Consider the following 18,176-nt stretch of genomic DNA (forward strand, 5'->3'; position numbering starts at 1 on the left):
GTAAAAAAGGGATTTAAACTGGAGGGAAGCAGCTTTCCTGAAAAAAACCAAGCCAGGAAGTTGACAGTGGCAGCATTAATTCCTCTCCTGATGTGATGTCATTGCCAGTTGGGTTGTACCTATTAAAAAGATCAAAAAGGCCTCAAGTGCACACACATTGTTAAAATTCAAGCAGTGACAGAGGCAATTATTATTTTTCATTCCCTCTATAAATATTACCACAAGCTGCTTTTCCACAAAACGTTTACAAACTACGAAGCAAATCCACTGCTCCTGGTAAATGAACACAAACCAATTTCTCTTTCAAAACAGGAGAGAATGATTTGACCTCTTTTTTAATCTCCAGTCGTGTTTAACTTTGTCTAAATAAAATATTTTGGAATCTCTGGAGAAAAGGCTGCTCGTTTACTCCAAACAAATCTCTGCTGTGATTTCCTTCTATGAACTCCCTTATTTGAGAAGCACTTGTGCTGATCATGGGTACTGTCATCTTCATTAAAGATAATCAAGAATCCCTAGGCAGATATTTGCACTTGAAATTAGATGTTTCATAATATTTCAACATTTCCTAACATCCATTCATATTTAATTCTTGAGGATGCTTCAATGCACATAAAATATGGATCAGTCCAAGCAGTTTTCCAATTAGAACTCGTTCTGAGCACGAGGCCAATAGGACTGAGTGGCAAACCTGAAATTGAATTAAGGATTTAATGCTGGATAGAGACCACCTCCAGCTCAGCAAGTAAAGCAATTCCCTTTCTGTTGCCTTTCTGTGCAATTATCTGTGTGTTGCACATCAGTCTGAACACGCAGGAACGACACCATAATCCACTTTGGGATCGGGATTAGCGAGTTCAGGCTCCAAGGAGAAATAAAGGCATTAACACTGCTCTGAATGGAGAATGGAAGTGGATTAATGCTACTCAGGGAATGAATATTCCTGATGTCTCACAGTTACTCCTGCACTGCTAGCAGGATTTGACTGTCAGGAAGTGCAGGGAAAAAAAAACACAAAACTTAATGGGCTGAAAAATTTTCATTATGCTGATAGTGATAATTAATCTTCACAAATTAATGAATAAATTTCAACTTTAATAAATTGTTAATACCCAAAATTAACTTAGGTCTCTGTTTCGGCATGGAATCTTTATGTTAGTTTCCAGATTCCATGTGTGTTTTCACAACATAGTTTTTGCATTGGGAACTGACAGACACTGGAACAGCTCAAAACTCCTGTCCCACCTCCCCAGCTGGACTTTTATTCTGGTTTTTCACTCCTAACAAGGACACAAACACAAGGCTACAAAATCAAAAGCATCAGGAGATACAAAAGTTCAAAACATTCCAGAAAGTGATGTCCATCCTCAAACACAGAGGATGAAAATGAAGGAAGAGTGCAAATTTCAGGGTCAGAATGACTTGAAAGAGTATTGAATTTCTTATGAAGAAAAAGTAAATTATGAAAATTCTCAGAGCCATGCAAGGTAAATCCTTTCTCCAGTGTCTCATAACACATTAAATCAGAGTTATAAATTAGGGGATGTGCTCCTGTTTTGCACTTGCAAATGAATGAAGTGGCAATAGGAAGCATGTATTTGCATCCAATTTCCAACATTATTAACCATGAGCTACTATTTCTATAAAAGTGATTGGATCCTCTCATTTAACTAATCAAGAAAGAGCAGGAGACTGCTACAATGAAGCTAAAAAATAAATAAAGTGTAGAAGAAACTGGGGGAAAGAAGGTTCCTGAATTAATTTTGATGTGTTCCTTGTGGAGAGAGGGGACACAATGAAAACAAGTGGTTTCTACATTGTCAATGCCATTTTAAGTTAACAAGTTGCAAAATTAGTTTTGTTTTTAGAGTTTGGCGTATCCCAATCAGGCACTAAAACTGCCCTGAAAGACAAAACCAAAACAAACCCACACAAAACAACAACACCCAACCTGCACGGTTATAATTCATCTACAATTAAAAGCTAAATTCAACTGCTGACAAAGCCCTAATGAAAACAGAGATATTGATTTTAAAAACCCCCAAAGATGCATTTAACACAACCCCCCTATTAATCAGCTGTTGTTCCATCTGTTCTGAAGATTCATTTTACAGCCCTGAATTAACAAAACAAGAGGTTTCTTTGATATTTGTGGAATCCCAGACTGGTTTGGGGCGGAAGAGACCTGGAAGCTCATCCAGTTCCACCCCATGCCACGGGCAGGGACAGCTTCCACCAGACCAGGCTGCTCCATTACTCAGGAGATAAAACCCAGATTATTCCACTTAGTTTGAAGTAAGAAGATGAAATATTCTGCATGGAAACTTCAGGGGGAGAAAACAAGACTTGGAAATAGCACTGATGAGCTGGAAACACTTCCAGGACCAACAGAGACATGGAGAGCACACGAGGTCCCCACCTCAGACTGTTCCTACAAATTTCCTGCCCAGGTATTCAAAACTTCCTGGGAAAACCAAGGTAACCCACACAAAGTGACAAGAAACCCACCAGGCACAGCTCTGTTCTGCTCAGATTTTACAACTCCAGAATTTATTACCTCATTCATTCCAGCAGATTTTTATTTTAAATACAAACTCCCCCCCAAAAAAAGCCACATTTAGGTTTTCAAAGATTCTTAATTTTCCTTTCTGTGGGGTATTACTGTATTTCCTTGTCCTTGGAGAGTTTTATCTGGGATTACACACATGTACCAAAACACAGCTGTTCCACTTCTTGGCTCCTTTATTTTTTTCCCAGAGAAAAACCTGCCTCTATCAGGCACCCAATTAGCTGCTCACTATCAAAAGGCTGCTTGGGCCTTTCATCTGCTTGAAAACTGGATTCAAGTGAGAGGGTGTCATGGAAACTGTGGCTGGGGTCATTTCCTGTTGCAGTTTTTCAGTCACCAAAAATAAAACAGCAATAACAATAATAGAAGGGTTTTTTTGCTGATTAAAAAAAAAATGAGTATTTGTTATCCCAGCTTGCAAAGCAGTAGCTGTGTGAAAAGGAAAATTATATTATTTTTCATGAGAAATCTTCATCTGACAAAGTGGAAACTGATTTCAATTCCAGGTTCAACATTCCCTTAAAAAACTGAAGATCACATGTGCAGAACACAAAACTTGCAGCAAATATGCAGTGAAATTAATGAAGAATTTAAAATTAAAAGACCAACTCACAGACTACCACAGACTGTTTGTTTCTCTAAGTATTTCACTGAGCAAGTGGGATAGAAAATTACAGATAATTATATAGGAGATTCTAGCTAATGAGCTAAGGACAGTACTGAAAACTAAAACAGGGAAAAAAAAAAAAGGAAAGTTCATGAACCAGGGAGCTTTTTGGCCTTGAGTCATAAATAGAGGTAATTAAAAATAAAAAAAATAAGAAAACCTCCGTCCTTCGCCAGATTTTCTTCTATTTGATGAAAAAAAGAGGGAAAGAAAAAAAATTTGCACAAATTCCCAGAGAATGGATTTCTAAAACACAGAGTTAAGTGGGGGAAACAGGGAAATACAAATAAAATCCTCTTAGAGAGGAATCCTGGATCTGACTTCTGTGAGTGATCTTTGATGAGAGGAGATTGAGGAATACCTGGCACACCTGGGAATCTCACTTGGTTTATACAGAAAGCACCACAAGTTCATTTGGCAAGAAGGCCTTGAGTGCTTCATCTCCAAAATCTTCTTCCAACTACTCAGGTGAAATTCTCCTTCTGTTCAACGACACCAGTGAGAACATCTTGGCTGATACTGGGACAGAAGTGCTTGGTCCAAGCCCCAGAACAGAGCTCAGCAGCACCAATGCAGAACATCTTGGCTGATCCTGGGACAGAAGTGTTTAGTCCAAGCCCCAGAACAGAGCTCAACAGGACCAGTGAGAACATCTTGGCTGATCCTGGGACAGAGGTGCTTGGTCCAAACCCCAGGACAGAGCTCAGCAGGACCAGTGCAGAACATCTTGGCTGATGACAGAAGTGCTTCCAAGCCCCAGAAGAGCAGAGCTCTGCCTCTCACCCCGTTCCTGTTCCCCTGGCAGCATTTCCCAGCTGAATTCCCTTCCAACCCCTCTGAGGGCAGCCCAGCCCTTGGCTCCCCCTCAGCCACCACACAAACAGCTCTGCCCTCGCAGAAGCTGCAGGTGCTCAGCTCAAGGCAGACAGAACCACTTTGGCTCTCTGGACACAATGGAATCTGCAGCTTGGAAAAGCAGCAGCAGACACATGGATGAGATGGAGGCAGGCAGCCCGAGGTGAGGAGCAGGGGGAGGTTCACTGTGGTATCCACACACACCTGCCTGGAGCTGCCCAAGCAGCTCCTGGATCTTCCTCCTTGGGATGTTTTCTGGGGAACACACAAACAGCGCTGGCACACCAACCTTCCCACCAGGGACGGCCCAGGGTGGGCACCAGCAGGAATTTCTCCATGGAAAGGATGGTCAGGCCTTGGCAGGGGCTGCCCAGGGAGGTTTGACTGCTCAGGGTGGGCACCAGCAGGAATTTCTCCATGGAAAGGGTGGTCAGGCCCTGGCAGGGGCTGCCCAGGGAGGTCTGGAGTCCCCATTCCTGGAGGTGGCACTCAGTGCCCTGGGCTGGGGACAAGCACAGCTTGGACTCCACGGTCCTGGAGGGCTTTTCCAACCTTAATGATCCTGGGATCTGACCAAACTAGAATCACACCTATCCAATTTCTAATTTAATTAAATACACACATTCCTTTTGTATGTTCCCCCACCTCCACCATTTGGGGTTTTTTTTTGTTAATCATCTTCTCTCACTTCATCTTTACTCAGCCATTTCAAAACTGGAATAGGTTTCCTGAAGTTTTTGCAGGAGCTGAAGCTCTCTCTGCTTGTCACCCCACAAAGCACCACGTGAATTAGCAACAACAGACAATCAGGATCTTTTTCTTTATCAGACAATCCAGGATTTTTTTTTTTTTTTTGCTGAAATTTCCATCTTTTTGTTAATGGAAAGCTAAATGTATGTCCACTAAATTCTTGTTCTCCTGAAGATTATCGCCAGGCCAAGCTGCACACATCCCTGACCTTGCAACCTTATTTTTTGGGGATGAAAGGTAAGGTTAGAAAAAGGTTTTTTAAGAGCCACAGACAGGAAACAAAATGTAGCTGAGAGATTAAACAGAAGATGGAAGACAACATCAAATCTCAGTTGACAAAAATAATAAATAACAAACGATTAAATAAATCAAACGCTGTTGTGGCACGTGGCCATTTCAGACAAACCTGAGAAATAAAGGGATGGAGAAAAGGTGTCCCAGCGTCCCCAGGTGTGGGGACTGAGATTCCCAGGAAGGTCATTGGGAATGCAAAGCCCCAGCTGGGGCAGGAGGAACTGCAGCGCCCCGAGCCCTCCCCCCCTGCCATCCCCCTCCCCATTATTCTCCACTCAAGCTGAAAGCCACAAGGGCTTTTCCCCGGCCCCGCCGTGTCAGGCAGACTTGGGAAGCTCGGCAGGAATTGCTGAGGGATCCAGGAAGGCACAAAAGGCTCCTGCCACAAAGGGCCCTTTCATCTGGGCCGTGTGGCCATTAAACACGTCCTGCTAATGTGCATGCGCTTTATAAAGTGATTATAAAGTGAGGGCTCAGTCACTAACTCAGCTGCACAATGAGATTTTTAAATCTGTCACTGGAAAACTGGGATTTGAAATGAGGAGCTGGGAATGCTGCACAGCTCCTCTGAGCAACGCTCAGGGCCTGGTAACCCAGCTGAACGTGGATTTTGTATGTTTTAAGGCTTTCATTTCTTTGTTTGGTGACACTCAGGCACATCACACCATCCCAGAAAACATGGAAAAGAGGATTCAAGCCCTGACAGTGCTCCTGCACCAAACACGATGCTCTGAGGACACTGGAATCGCTGCTCTGGCAGGCTGGAAACAGAAAGTTAATAAATAAATAAATAATAGAAATAATAGATCAGATCTTGCTGTTCCACCATGGATCAGGATGAACTGGTGAGCTGCCACCCCTGCTCTTACCAACACCAAAGCAATGCACAGCCTCTTTCTCCATCTTTTGCCTCCCTGTCCTTTTCCACCAGGGGCTCAGCATCTCCTGAGATTCTAAATAACTAAGGTAGGTACAGACTCCTGCCAGCTCTGTGAGAAAGTTACCTTTTGTCCACCAAAAGGAAAAAAAACCTTTTTAAGAAAGTAATTAAAAAAAAAAAATCTTTTTCTTTCTACACCACTAAAGCAAAGGCAGAAGTGGAGAATCCTCCCCAGCATGGGTGTGGCTGTGGGCCAGCTTTGCATTCCAGCCTGTGCAAACTACAGCCTTGCTACAGCAAGGTTTCCATATTTTTAATATATTTTTAGACTCGGGGCCCGATGCTGACACTGGCTCCAGCTTCATTTCTGAGCAAGGAACACAAAAAGGATCCCAAGCAGGCTGGGAATTTCTTTTCAGGATTAAAATGAGATGTCCTCTCCCAGGGGCAGCAGTCCAGCTCCCCATGGGACAAGGAGGAAGAGTGGATGGTGACAGAACTGCTGGGGCTTGTCATGCACACCAACACCAGGTGTGTGCTCCATCCCCCCCCATCCCCGCAGGAACAGAGAATCCCAGAATGGTTTGGGTTGGAAGGGCCCTCAATCCCATCCAATCCCATCCCATCCCATCCCATCCCATCCCATCCCATCCCATCCCATCCCATCCCATCCCATCCCATCCCATCCCATCCCACTCCTGCCATGGCAGGGACACCTCCCACTATCCCAGGCTGCTCCAGGCCTGGATCAGGGATCCAGGGGCAGCCCCAGCTGCTCTGGGCCCAGCAGGGCCTCACAAGGAACATTTCCCTCCAAATATCCCAGCTCAGCCTGCTCTCTCTCTGTTTCAAGCCATTCCTCCTTCTCCTACCCCTCCATGCCCACATCAAAAGCCCCTCATGGATATCTTCCACCAAGCACAAAATTCCAGGGGATCTGGGGGCATCCTGTTATCTATTCCCTATTGGAATAATAATAATGTATATAAAAATGTATATAATATAGAACAAATGTAATCGTGTATATTAAAATAATAATGTATATACAAATAATAGATCATTTATAGACACAATAATGTATATACAAATAATAGATCATTTATAGACATAATAATGTATATACAAATAATAGATCATCTATAGACACAATAATGTATATACAAATAATAGATCATTTATAGACATAATAATGTATATACAAATAATGTATAGGTGAATAACATATTAAAGTTGAATATAATTTATATACATAATGTATATAAAATAATAATGTCCATACAACTTAATATATTGAAATTATAGATATAATTCATATACATAATGTATATACAAATGATAATAATGTATATACAAATAATATACATTACTTTTATATATAGATATAATTTATATACATGAGAATGTATATGAAATTAATCATGTATATAAAAATACTACTGTTGGAGAGGTCCCTGCCCCAGCAGAGCTGCCACCAGGCCAGCCCAGCTGTGCAGAGTGCCAGGGGCAGGGAAGTGGCCTCCAGCAGCCAGTGGCACTGGGCAGCCAGGACACAGGGAATGGCAAAGCAGAGGCCAGGAGGTGGTGGTGACACGGGAAGGGAGCAGCCAGGCAGCCCTGCTGCTCCTGCCCTGCCCTGCAGCTGGATTACAAACTGCACAGAGCCCCTGTGCTTCCCAAAGAGCCAGTCTGGGACCCAAGGCCCTGCACAAGAAGGGGCAGAGGTGCAGGAAGATGTGGGTCAATAAAAGCAGGGAAGAGCCTGGAAGGAGCCTGTCCTCCACAGTGTGCACCTGCACTGTACACCAGGAACAGCTTTCTTTACAACCCCAGGGAATCCCAAATCAACACCTTCCTCACTAAACATTTCAATCACTATTATCCCTTTCCCTGCTTGTTTTCCCTCCTCTCCACCCTGACTTTTCAGGCTCTGTGAAGCCACCAGACACACACACACACACACCCCCCAAGCAGGTCTGAGGCTTCCAAGGAGCCCTCCCAGAGCAGCTCTGCATTCATTTCATCCCCACCCCACATCTTCCCTTCCCAAAATAGCTGCTGCACCTTTGCTCCTCCAGGAGAAATCCACCATTCCAACACCATGGTGATGGATGTTGGGTTTCATTTATTTTTGGAGGCTGAGATTCTATTCTTGGAAAGGTAGGAAAAAGCAGCATTTCAAAGTCTGAGGTTGCAATTACCAGAATATCCTTTTTTTTTTAAAAAAAATGTATTTCTAGACTTTCAGCCAACCACTTGCTGAATAAATACATAAATAATGAAGGGGGAGGCAAAATTCTATTTATGTGACATCACAGTGAATTGGTATTTTAAAATTCATGAGATCGAATTTCACACCAAATAAAAATAAACAACTGGTCATTTCTATTACTATAAAGTTATCTCCTATCATGGCTATGTTGGGGTTGCTTTAATTTTGGCTTTGCAGCCAGCAGTTTTAGTGGAAATACAGCATCACCAGTATGTCAGTATTTAAAATTTCAGAAACCAAACACAACTTTTGGAATAAAATTCTGTGTTCCCAGTGGTGAGCTCAGCACAGCAGAGGATCCTCTCTGCCAAGAACAGCTGCATCATCATGAACTGAATTTAACAACTTCAAGACCATCAAGCACATCCATCAAAGCAGCTACTGAAATGATCTAGGGATTGTAAAATATGACAGCAGCAGAATTCAAAAGGAAGAGCCAGAATGGGATAATTTATAATTATAGTTTCATTTCAGTCAAAAATAAAAAATTAAAGAGAAGATTTCTTGTTTTCCCCAATAGCACTCATGAGAAGCTTGGCTACTTAGTGCCATTAGGTTTGGATTTGCAACCTCCACTTTGGTGAAGCTCATCTGAAGCTAAAAATCTCTCAGAAGTTCACAATTTCCATCCTCCTCCTGCAATGTATGTAAATATCAACTTTCTTCCATTTTTAAAATCAAGGAAGACACAAGAGACTGTGTACCCAGGAATAAGATTTTCTAATTTTAGATCAAAGACTGAAATTCACAGTTTAAAGCCAGCTGCCTGACCACAGCTGCCTGATGTGACAAACAAGCATCCTCAGTGCTTATCCCAGTGCCTGCTCCAGAAAGTGCAGTTTTCTCTCTAAAATGCTCTGTGCAGCTGAACTCCACCAAACCAGACCAGGGGAATAAATCCCACAGCACACCTGGCAGTCCTGGACAGCTACTGGCAAAAGGGATCAAAGACAATTCTGAAATTCATATTCCAGACAATTCCTTGGGCAAACAATGTGCCCAAGGAAGTCGAACCACCTACAGCTGTAGCTTATTTAAATTAAATATCCTTTCATTGTTAAAACTGCTAAGTGTATTAACCTCAAACTAAAAACCTGTCTATTTTTATCCTTCTGTGCCTTCCATACCACACAAAAATCCTGTCTCCAAAATGTTGGTTTGGCCCCTCTGGAATACACCTGTCCATGAGGGCTTGACCAGATTGAAAACAGAGAATAGAGGGGGGGAAAAAAGGTGGTTGTTTTTTTTTTTAGCTTCCAGTAACAAAACATGAACTGCAATTTAGGATCCACAGAGTGGAAGTGGCTTTTCCTCCTCCTTTCACACTCCCTGCAATGATGGGAGATCCTGCTTCTTTCTTATTCTCCCATTAGTCTTTTTCAAAAGTCAGAAATCCTGTGCGATTTCAGTATAGGAGAAAAGAGGAAAAACAACCTGTTAATTCACTGACCATGAACAAGGCAATAAAAACATGCTGGATGTGACCTCCTTCTGTACCCACCTCCCACAGCAGCTGCCCCTGGGCTGGTTTGCCATGCAGGAAACCACTGAAGGCAAAAGTTACTTTTTGGAAGATTTACTTCTGCTCCCACAAAAGGCACAATCCCATGGCCACCCCAAGGAGTCCATTGCAGGGCATTCCCAAAAAGCTCTCCTGGCTCCCAGCACATCCAGCACCTCAGCAGCCCAAAAAGCCTCACACCACTCGTTTTTCCCTTCCAGTACAAGTCAATCATGACCCAGTTTTAGGTTCCCAGCTTTTGGGAAGCACCAGGAGCTGAGCCAGCATCCCACACTGGAGCAGTCCCACCTGACCCAGCTGCAGGGAGGGTCCCTGGGCAGGAGCAGCTCTGCTGGCACCCCACAGCCCTCCTCAGCTGCAGCACTGCCTGGCCAGCTCCCAGTTCACCACTTCAGTGCCCACTGCTGCTCTGACACTCCTGCCCCACAGTCTGGGGTTCTGTTACAGACATATTTTATGAAAAATTTTTTTTGCCTTTTTTTTTTTTTTTGAGAAGCTAAAACCTTCAGCTTCTCTGTTTTGTTGTTTTAGAATGTGATTTAGAGAATTGTTTATTTAGCATGTAAAATTGTTTTTACTTAATAACTTATGATAGTTACTTCTGTTGAAGCTGTGAGCAGTCACAAAAGTTTATTATCATTCTATTATTTTCTTAATTGTTTTTACTTAATAACTTATGATAGTTACTTCTATTGAAGCTGTGAGCAGTCATAAAAGTTTATTATCATTCTATTCTTTTCTTTTCTAGCCTTCTGATGAAATCTCTGCCAGGCTGAACTGATCTCCACGTGCACTTTGGTGTGAAACCCCCCAAAAACAGCACAGGAACGACCCTACCCGGGTGAACACACCAGAAATTCTGCTTCAGGCATTCCAGCTCCTAGAAACTTTTATGGCAACTTCCAGATGTGTCTATTTTGAAGGAATTTTTTTTCCCCTGGCCTCATTCCCACCTGTGACAAGCCAAAGTATAGCCAGAAATTCCTACATCATCGCAGGGATATGTGCAAAAGAAGGTCAAAACTGGACAGGGAGCACTGGCTAGACAGTTCTGCAGACATGCTGAAAAGAAAATTACAGTTTTTTATCCAAAAGGTGGAAGGGAGTTCAAATCAAACAGTCCAAGTTGTGCAAATCTGTGAGCTCAGAGGCCAGCAGCACCACAAAAAGCTGTTTTTATCAGCTGCTCCTGGCTGGGAAGCTGCTAAAGGGAGATGTAATAGTTTGCTTTTACTAATTATTGTAATTGTGTAAATATACTTCTGCAAAATCTCTTGGGAGACTCTCCATGGAGGCAGTTGATAAAGTGACTCCATTAACACTTTTCCTGGGATTGGAAATGAGTGCTCCTGATTTGTGGCACCAGGATTGTTTCAAAAGTCAGATTTTCACTGCTGAAGCAGACACATAATTTCATCCAGATTTCTGCACAGGGTAAGAACACACAGAGCACAAGATTCAAGCAATAACTTGGCTTATGTTTTATATCAGAAAAGGAAAATTTCCACAACAGACATTGCATAAGCAGTAGTGTTTTTATACTGTTTTCCATGGAAAAGAGAACACAAGGATATCCTTTCAGATTCCACTAACACTGCATGGTATTGAACAACAACAAGCTACAGGAAAATGATGATTGAGGAATGCAGGCTCTCTATATTTTTACACTTTATTCTGCATTAAACCTACAAAACAAGAGCTATTAATCAAAACCTCAGCAAAATTTTTGACATACAAAACAAAGATTGATGCATCAGATAAGTCACTAAAATTGCAATTATTAAGTTATATTATTCATCTACAGAAAAAAAATAGAAAGTAAAAAAAAATCTAGCATTTTCCTATTCAGATGCATCACAAGAAATCATTCCTGGGCCATGATCCAACCCTTATCCAGGAAGTGTTGCCATTTCCAGGCTTCACAGAGACCCAAGCTCCGGTACCCCAAATCCCAGTCCCAGCTATGGAACACCCCAGCAACGGAAAGAAAAGAAAATGTGGGGTAATTCCTTAGAGCTGGGCAGTTCCATACAGGAGGGCAATGACCTGACAAGGCTCCAAGCATTTCTTGGCCAATTCCTCCCCAAAAACCGACAAACAAAAAAAATCTATTTACTCTTAATTCTCCCTTTTAATATACAGGTATAAAAGTAAAACTGGGAAACACACACACAAGAAAACTCCGTAATTTTTTTCCAATTCAAACACAACTTGTCCCTCTGAAAGAAGAGAATTTCTCCATGTTTTTTACAACAAAAATTAGGGTTTTTTTCTCCCCATTTCCTACCCAGGCTATGACAGCAGAGCAGCTTCTCAGGCACCAACCACTCCAAAAAAACCGAGTGCATTTTCTTGTGTGCCTGCCCTGTGTTATCAGCCCTGCCGCAGCTGAGATCCCCAATCACCTCCCGGGACATTTGAATTCCTGCTGTCCCCGGGACCGCGGGATCCTCGGGCACAGCTCATTATCTGCCAGCCCACCTTGCTGCTCCACAGCCCAACTTTTATCTGGCCGGGCCAGCTGCATTCCCGGTGTTTGAAGTGGAATGTCAGCCTTGGCTGATGCCACAGCACTGAGGATGCCCCGACCCTTTGAAGAGACGGCTCAAAGCTGAATTAAAAATTCAGATTTGGTCTGCCCTTCCACCAGGACCTCTCGCTGTCTTTTGGAAATGTTTCATGGTAGGAAAAAAAAGGAATATGTGTGGAAAAGGATAAAAAACTCGGGCTGTCAGAGAGCCTGGGATGAAGCTGCTGCAGCTGGACTCAAGCTAAGGCACAATCATGGAAAACAGATGAGGTTCTGCTTTACTGGTTTCTGCTCTGTAATTATTACTACAGGACTTAGCAGCCTTCCTTACTTATGGGGTTTTTTTTTGTATTTCAGCTTCACAAGATGAAAATAATAGGAAAAAAAAAACCAAGCAGTTTTTTGTGCTGAGGGTGCACAAGGTCCAGGTTTCAGAGCTGGAGGACGTGGGGTTTTACACCACTTGCTGTGCAAGTGCCTCACAGTCACCACAGATTTATTTATAAAGACCCATCAAAAGAAGGGGAGAAATGTGTGAAACCCCTGATTTCAGAAATGGAGGACCACCCTTCTGGCATTTAAACTGGTCTGCAGGACAGCTCAAAGTGGGATTTATCTCTTCTAAGCAGTAAATCCATTAGCCAGAAGACAATCCCATTAGAAAAAATAAATAATGCTGCATTCTGTCAGCGCTCATTTTCAAAAAGATTGAATAAATGGACAGTTCTGGTGACTCCAGCTCTTTGCCACCACCCAAAAATCCTCAAAAAATGTGGATTTTTCAGCCCATATAAACCCTTGGACACGTCTCTGTCTCCGTGTTGTGCTTGTCTGAGCACAATCTGTTCTTCTCGAAAAACATATGGCCAGACAAGCTATTAGGGAGATAAATAAATAAATAATATGCGTGCCAATCAAGCAGGAGAAGCCTGCACTAAGCTGCTGTTTTACACATCACTGCATCACCTGATGTATTAATATATTACTGTTTGCACAGTAGTAATATTAAAAATAAACAGGGGAAAAAAGTGACCAGCAAACTGCTTTTTTTTTTTTTTTCAGATTCAAAATGCATTTTTTTAATTCCAGCCCCCAAGATCAGTAGCAGACGATGAGAAAGGGCTGTGCTTCCTCCTCAGAGTAGGAGCTAAGGATTAAGATGGCAGAGCTGCCTTCACAAATATTCGAGGCCCTCTGGGCCTACAACTTTTGTTACTGTCTGGCTGGAAACATCAACATGCATTTTGAGAGTTATAGAGGCATTTAATGCTTTTCATCTTCAAAGCATTTTCTTACTCCTTTCAACTCCGGCTGCAAGTATTATATCCCTGTTTTGGAGATGGAAACGTTACCTTGACCCACAATACCAAAAAATATTCCTCACCTCACCCAGAGCAGATTTAGAGGGTTAAACATCACCAAAAACAAACCAACCACTCACAAAAGTTCTGATTTATTCCTTTCCTGCCTTCACCTCCCAACTAAAGAATTTCAGTTGTTCCAGCCAACAACCTACTCTGTAATTTCAGCCAGGCCAGTGGAGCTGGGATCAGACGAGCCAGGTAACAGCAATGGTAAAACTCCACCCGCAGACCAGGTCATGCCACAGCCACCAATTTAGCTATAATTTTAGTAAAAAAAGGCTCTTAACTTTTAATTAGTGCTGAGTGTCAGCTCTGCCCAGGAGAATATATTACAGGACTGTCACACAAGTACTCACTGACCGAGCTGCAGCCCTTGGCAAGCCGTGCCACGGGATATTCAGAGTTTGCTGAGGAATGACAAGAACACGGAGCTGGGACTGCACACTCCTCCCAAGGATGCAGCCTGCTGCCAGAAGCGTTCCCTGGAATGACAGGGATGCTGCCAACGTGCTCAGGCTGTCCAAAAACAAAGGGACAGTTACAGGTGACTGTGGTACAGCACAGCCCACAATCTTTCTGCAGCACCCTCTGCCCCGCAGGAGGGAGAAGAAGGGAAGAGATTATGGTGAGGTTGTTTCTGCTTCATTTGGGAAATCATTTTGGACAGAAACATAAACAGATCACCCCTCCTGCTCAGGGCAAAAACCCCTGTAAAGATGTGTATGCACACATCACTCACACCCCAGTATGTCAAAGGGAAGACACAGAATATTAAGACACAGCAACATCATTAACTGGGGGTTTGGCAGAACTGTCAAACAGGGGGAACAATAATTAATCAGAGCAACAGAGAAAAATCAGACAACTGATGAACTTTCATTATTTAACCACTCCTGGAGAAAGAACACAGAGGCAGACACCCAGGAACCCACACACACTGCAGAGCCCAGCACGTGTTCTCACCAAGGGAATCCCTGGGACGGTACAAACATGGATATTCTAATTGGAAATTTAAATAAGAAACTCTTAAGCTCCTGTTCAACACATCCAGCAAATGATGCAACTGACGAGTTGTCACCTACACTACATGATCCTCAGCTGCTCTAGGCAGCACCATTCAAGGAATAAACTCATAAATGAAACCAGAGCACTTGCATGGGCGAGGAAACAAAGCACTCCCCAAAGGTAACAGTCAGATGCTGCCCTCATGCAAGTCTCTGGAAATAGAAAGCAGTGCTGTGAGTGCCAAAATCAGTTGTCACACTGGTGTGCCACCAGAAACCTCTCTCATCCTCAGTCCGCCTGTAGCTTCAACCTCTCTTCCAGCTGTACCTCACTCCTCCCAACAATGCAAAATGATGTGATTGCATGAGAAGCACTCAGTGCTCACTGCTGCTGGAGCAGTGCCATGAAGCACAGGTAGAAGGAGAAGGTGCCACAGGAAGGAGACACCACGCAGAGAAGGAGCTGGTTCACAGCACTGCCAGCGCTCCCGCAGAAATCTGATTTATTTCATATCCCACAGCTCCCACCCTCATTACTCCCTGCCCCTCTCACAGGCATTTAAGGCTCACAAATTCCATCCTTCTCCTCTTACCTCTTCCACTTGCTCCTCTGGTGTCTGCTCTGGAGACTCCACCTCATCCTGCCTTCCCGCACTTACAGAAGCTCTGCCCACACTTTCCTCTTTCCCCAGACTCCAAACACACCCAACCAACCTCTCACCTTCGCTCTACTGAAGCATTTCCACCTGCTCCCACACTCATTGGATGCTTCCTCCCCACCTCCAGCTCAGACAGACCCTTCCTGCAAAGCCCCCTGGTGACACCACCTCCTGCCTGTCAGCAGGATGTGCAGATGTGGGAGCCACAGCTGGCAAGGACCAGAGCGTGGGGAGAGCACGCAAGGGAAGCACTAAATCCTGCCACTTCCTCCTCTCTGGTTTAGGAAGCGAAATAAAACTAATGGCTGGATACCAACCCTTCCTCCCACCACCACAGCCTCCCCTCACCAGGCTGATTTGGGGCCTGTCACCCTCTAAACCAGGACAACATCCTTGGATTTGTATCCAGTTAAAGCACAGAAGCGTTCTCACTCTCCTTCCAAAATCCCACACCTGTCTTTTCTGTCTTTTCTGCAAACACAACCTGTCTGCATCATCCCAAGCATCCCCACTGTGGCACCTGGCACCAGGTGCTCACCACCACTCACCAACAGCCCTGAACACGCAATAAAAAAAGGGGAATTCTGTGCCAGCTACACCCATCCCTGCCTGAGCAGGCTTTGGAAATTTCAGCCCTAAAACCAAGTGAAAAGCACGGGCTGCAGTGACACATGTCATAACATTTTTTATTCTACTGTAGGAGGTCAGCAAAAAAAGCTTCTAAAATCAAGGGAGGTTTGTTCCCACCGGTTTTTAATCTTAAACAGCTGTAACAATGTTCCAGGGGGGAGCAAAGGACAGGCTGGGCATTAGCGTGATGAGAGTTGAGACAGTCAAAATATGAAGCATATAAAAATAGAGCTGAGTATGAAAAGGGTTTCAGTTTAACTACCAGTTCCACCACATTAAATTACTCCAGGGCCTTAAATATCCAACTAATAGTAAACAGAATTTTAACATTATTTGCATCTCCGTGCACTGGCATCCAGAGTGTTCCCGAGCTCGGATCATCGGCACAAGTCTTGGAAAGAAAACCTGGCTCATCCCATGGTTAATTCTTGCAACAATGTATATTTCTATGAGCTGCTTTTTCAAATACAACACACGTTGAGGTGATCGTATTATAATTTTTTTAAACGCCAGAAACGGATTTAGTAATGCAATTATACTGCCTTAATTTGCATTAACAGAGACTCCACCAAAGCAAAGGATTATGCTTATATCTTTTGAGAGGAAATACACACATGTGTATGCACGGCAGAAGGGGGAAAAAAAGGACTTCCTTGAATTCAGTACATCAATAATGTACCTTGTTAAGTGAAGTCATTTAAATCCGCGTCTTCTCAGCATCAAGGACAAGAGACAGCTCAGTGTTTGCCCGGACAAAACGAGCCCTAGGAGGCCGCCCAGCACAATGATGGTCCAGAGGTGAGAGAATGCAGCCAGTTTAGAGAAGATAAAAGGCCATTTGGGTAGAGACCCCCGCTGTTCCTATGAAAGTGTCTCCTTTTCAATCTGGGAGGCTTTTAAAACTGCATTTGCTACTGACCATACCTTCCCCTGAAAGCCGCCCGGGATCCGATTTCACTTTTCCCCCCTCCGGAGCGGGTCGGCAGCCGCCGGCCGTACCGCAGGTACCAGCGCTCCCTGCAAGTCCCACCAGCCCCCGGCAGAGCACCCCGCGAACAACACACAGCTCCCGGCACCGAGGACAGCCTTCCCCCGAATGCAGCATCCGAACAAACTCCTCCGGCCGCACTCTGGGGCCGCAACCATCGCTCCCCCGATCGCCCCGCAGCTCCTGCCCGCGGGATGCTCGGCCGGGACCGGCTCAGCGCCGAGCCCCCCGCCCGGAGCTGCCGCGGGCACGGCGGGCTCAGCCCCGAGCTCGGGCTCGGGCCCCTCCGCGACTGCGGGAGGCGGTTTTGGCTACTCCTATTGTGTAAATCGTAAATAAAACAAGAAACTGCCCGTGCCCCGCCGCTACGGCCCCGTTCGCCTTCGGGCGGGAGGTACTGCGGGGGAAGCGGGGCCGGGGAGAGCCGGGGCTGAGGGAGCGGGGCCGGAGAGAGCCGGGGCTGAGGGAGCGGGGACTGGACTGAGGGAGCGGATCCGGGACCGGGGAGAGCCGGGGCTGAGGGGAGCCGGGGCTGAGGGGAGCGGGGCCGGGAAAAGCCGGGGCTGAGGGGAACGGGGCCGGGGGAAGCCGGGCAGCCCGCGCAGGGGGGAGGGAAAGTTTGCGAAGAAGAAAAGAACCGATGGAAGAAAGAAAGAAAGGAATGGAGATAGAAAGGGCAAGGCAGGAATCGGGAAGAGCGTGCGGAGGAGGGAGGGAAGGAAGGAGGGAAGGAGGGAAAACCAGGCGAGGCGCGGGCCGGGCCGGGCCGTACCTGCATGGTGACGACCCTCAGCTCCTCGGTGGCGAGTTTCCTCATCTGGCTGGCCAGGACTTGCGCCTCGTCCAGGATGGAGAACTCCGCCTCGGCGGCGCCCAGCGCGCACAGCAGCGCCAGGCACAGGAGGCCGAGCGGCCCCCGGTCCCCCCGGGCAGGGGCAGCGGCGGCGGCGCGGGGCTGCAGCCGCCCGCCGCCCCGCGCCATGCTGGGGGAGCGCCGGCCGCGGGCACCGCCGGCCGCGGGCACCGCCTGCCCCGCTCAGCGCCGCGGGCCGCCCGCCATGCAGGGGACGGCGGCGGGCGCTGCCCCGCGCCCGGCTCCGCGCTCACGGCGCTCGGCGGGCCCCGCGCTCCGCGGCCCCGGCGCTGGAGAGAGACGGAGAGACGCAAACTGCGGCGCGGAGGAGGAGCGGGAGCG

The 18,176-nt window shown here is 45.5% G+C and overlaps 1 protein-coding gene across 1 annotated transcript in view; it reads right to left on the reverse strand.

Annotated features, from left to right (window-relative positions):
* Positions 1-17,963, reverse strand: part of CACHD1 (cache domain containing 1) — a gene marked incomplete at its 5' end in the record, with an annotated part of 89,340 nt that extends 71,377 nt beyond the window's left edge. The window contains one exon of the mRNA XM_084211380.1: positions 17,754-17,963. Coding sequence (XP_084067506.1) covers positions 17,754-17,963 — 210 coding nt within the window. The remainder of the gene's footprint in view (positions 1-17,753) is intronic.
* Between the last annotated feature and the right edge of the window lie 213 nt (positions 17,964-18,176).

This window comes from Fringilla coelebs (genome assembly GCF_963513975.1).
Source record: "Fringilla coelebs genome assembly, chromosome: 9".
Taxonomy (NCBI): Eukaryota; Metazoa; Chordata; class Aves; order Passeriformes; family Fringillidae; genus Fringilla; species Fringilla coelebs.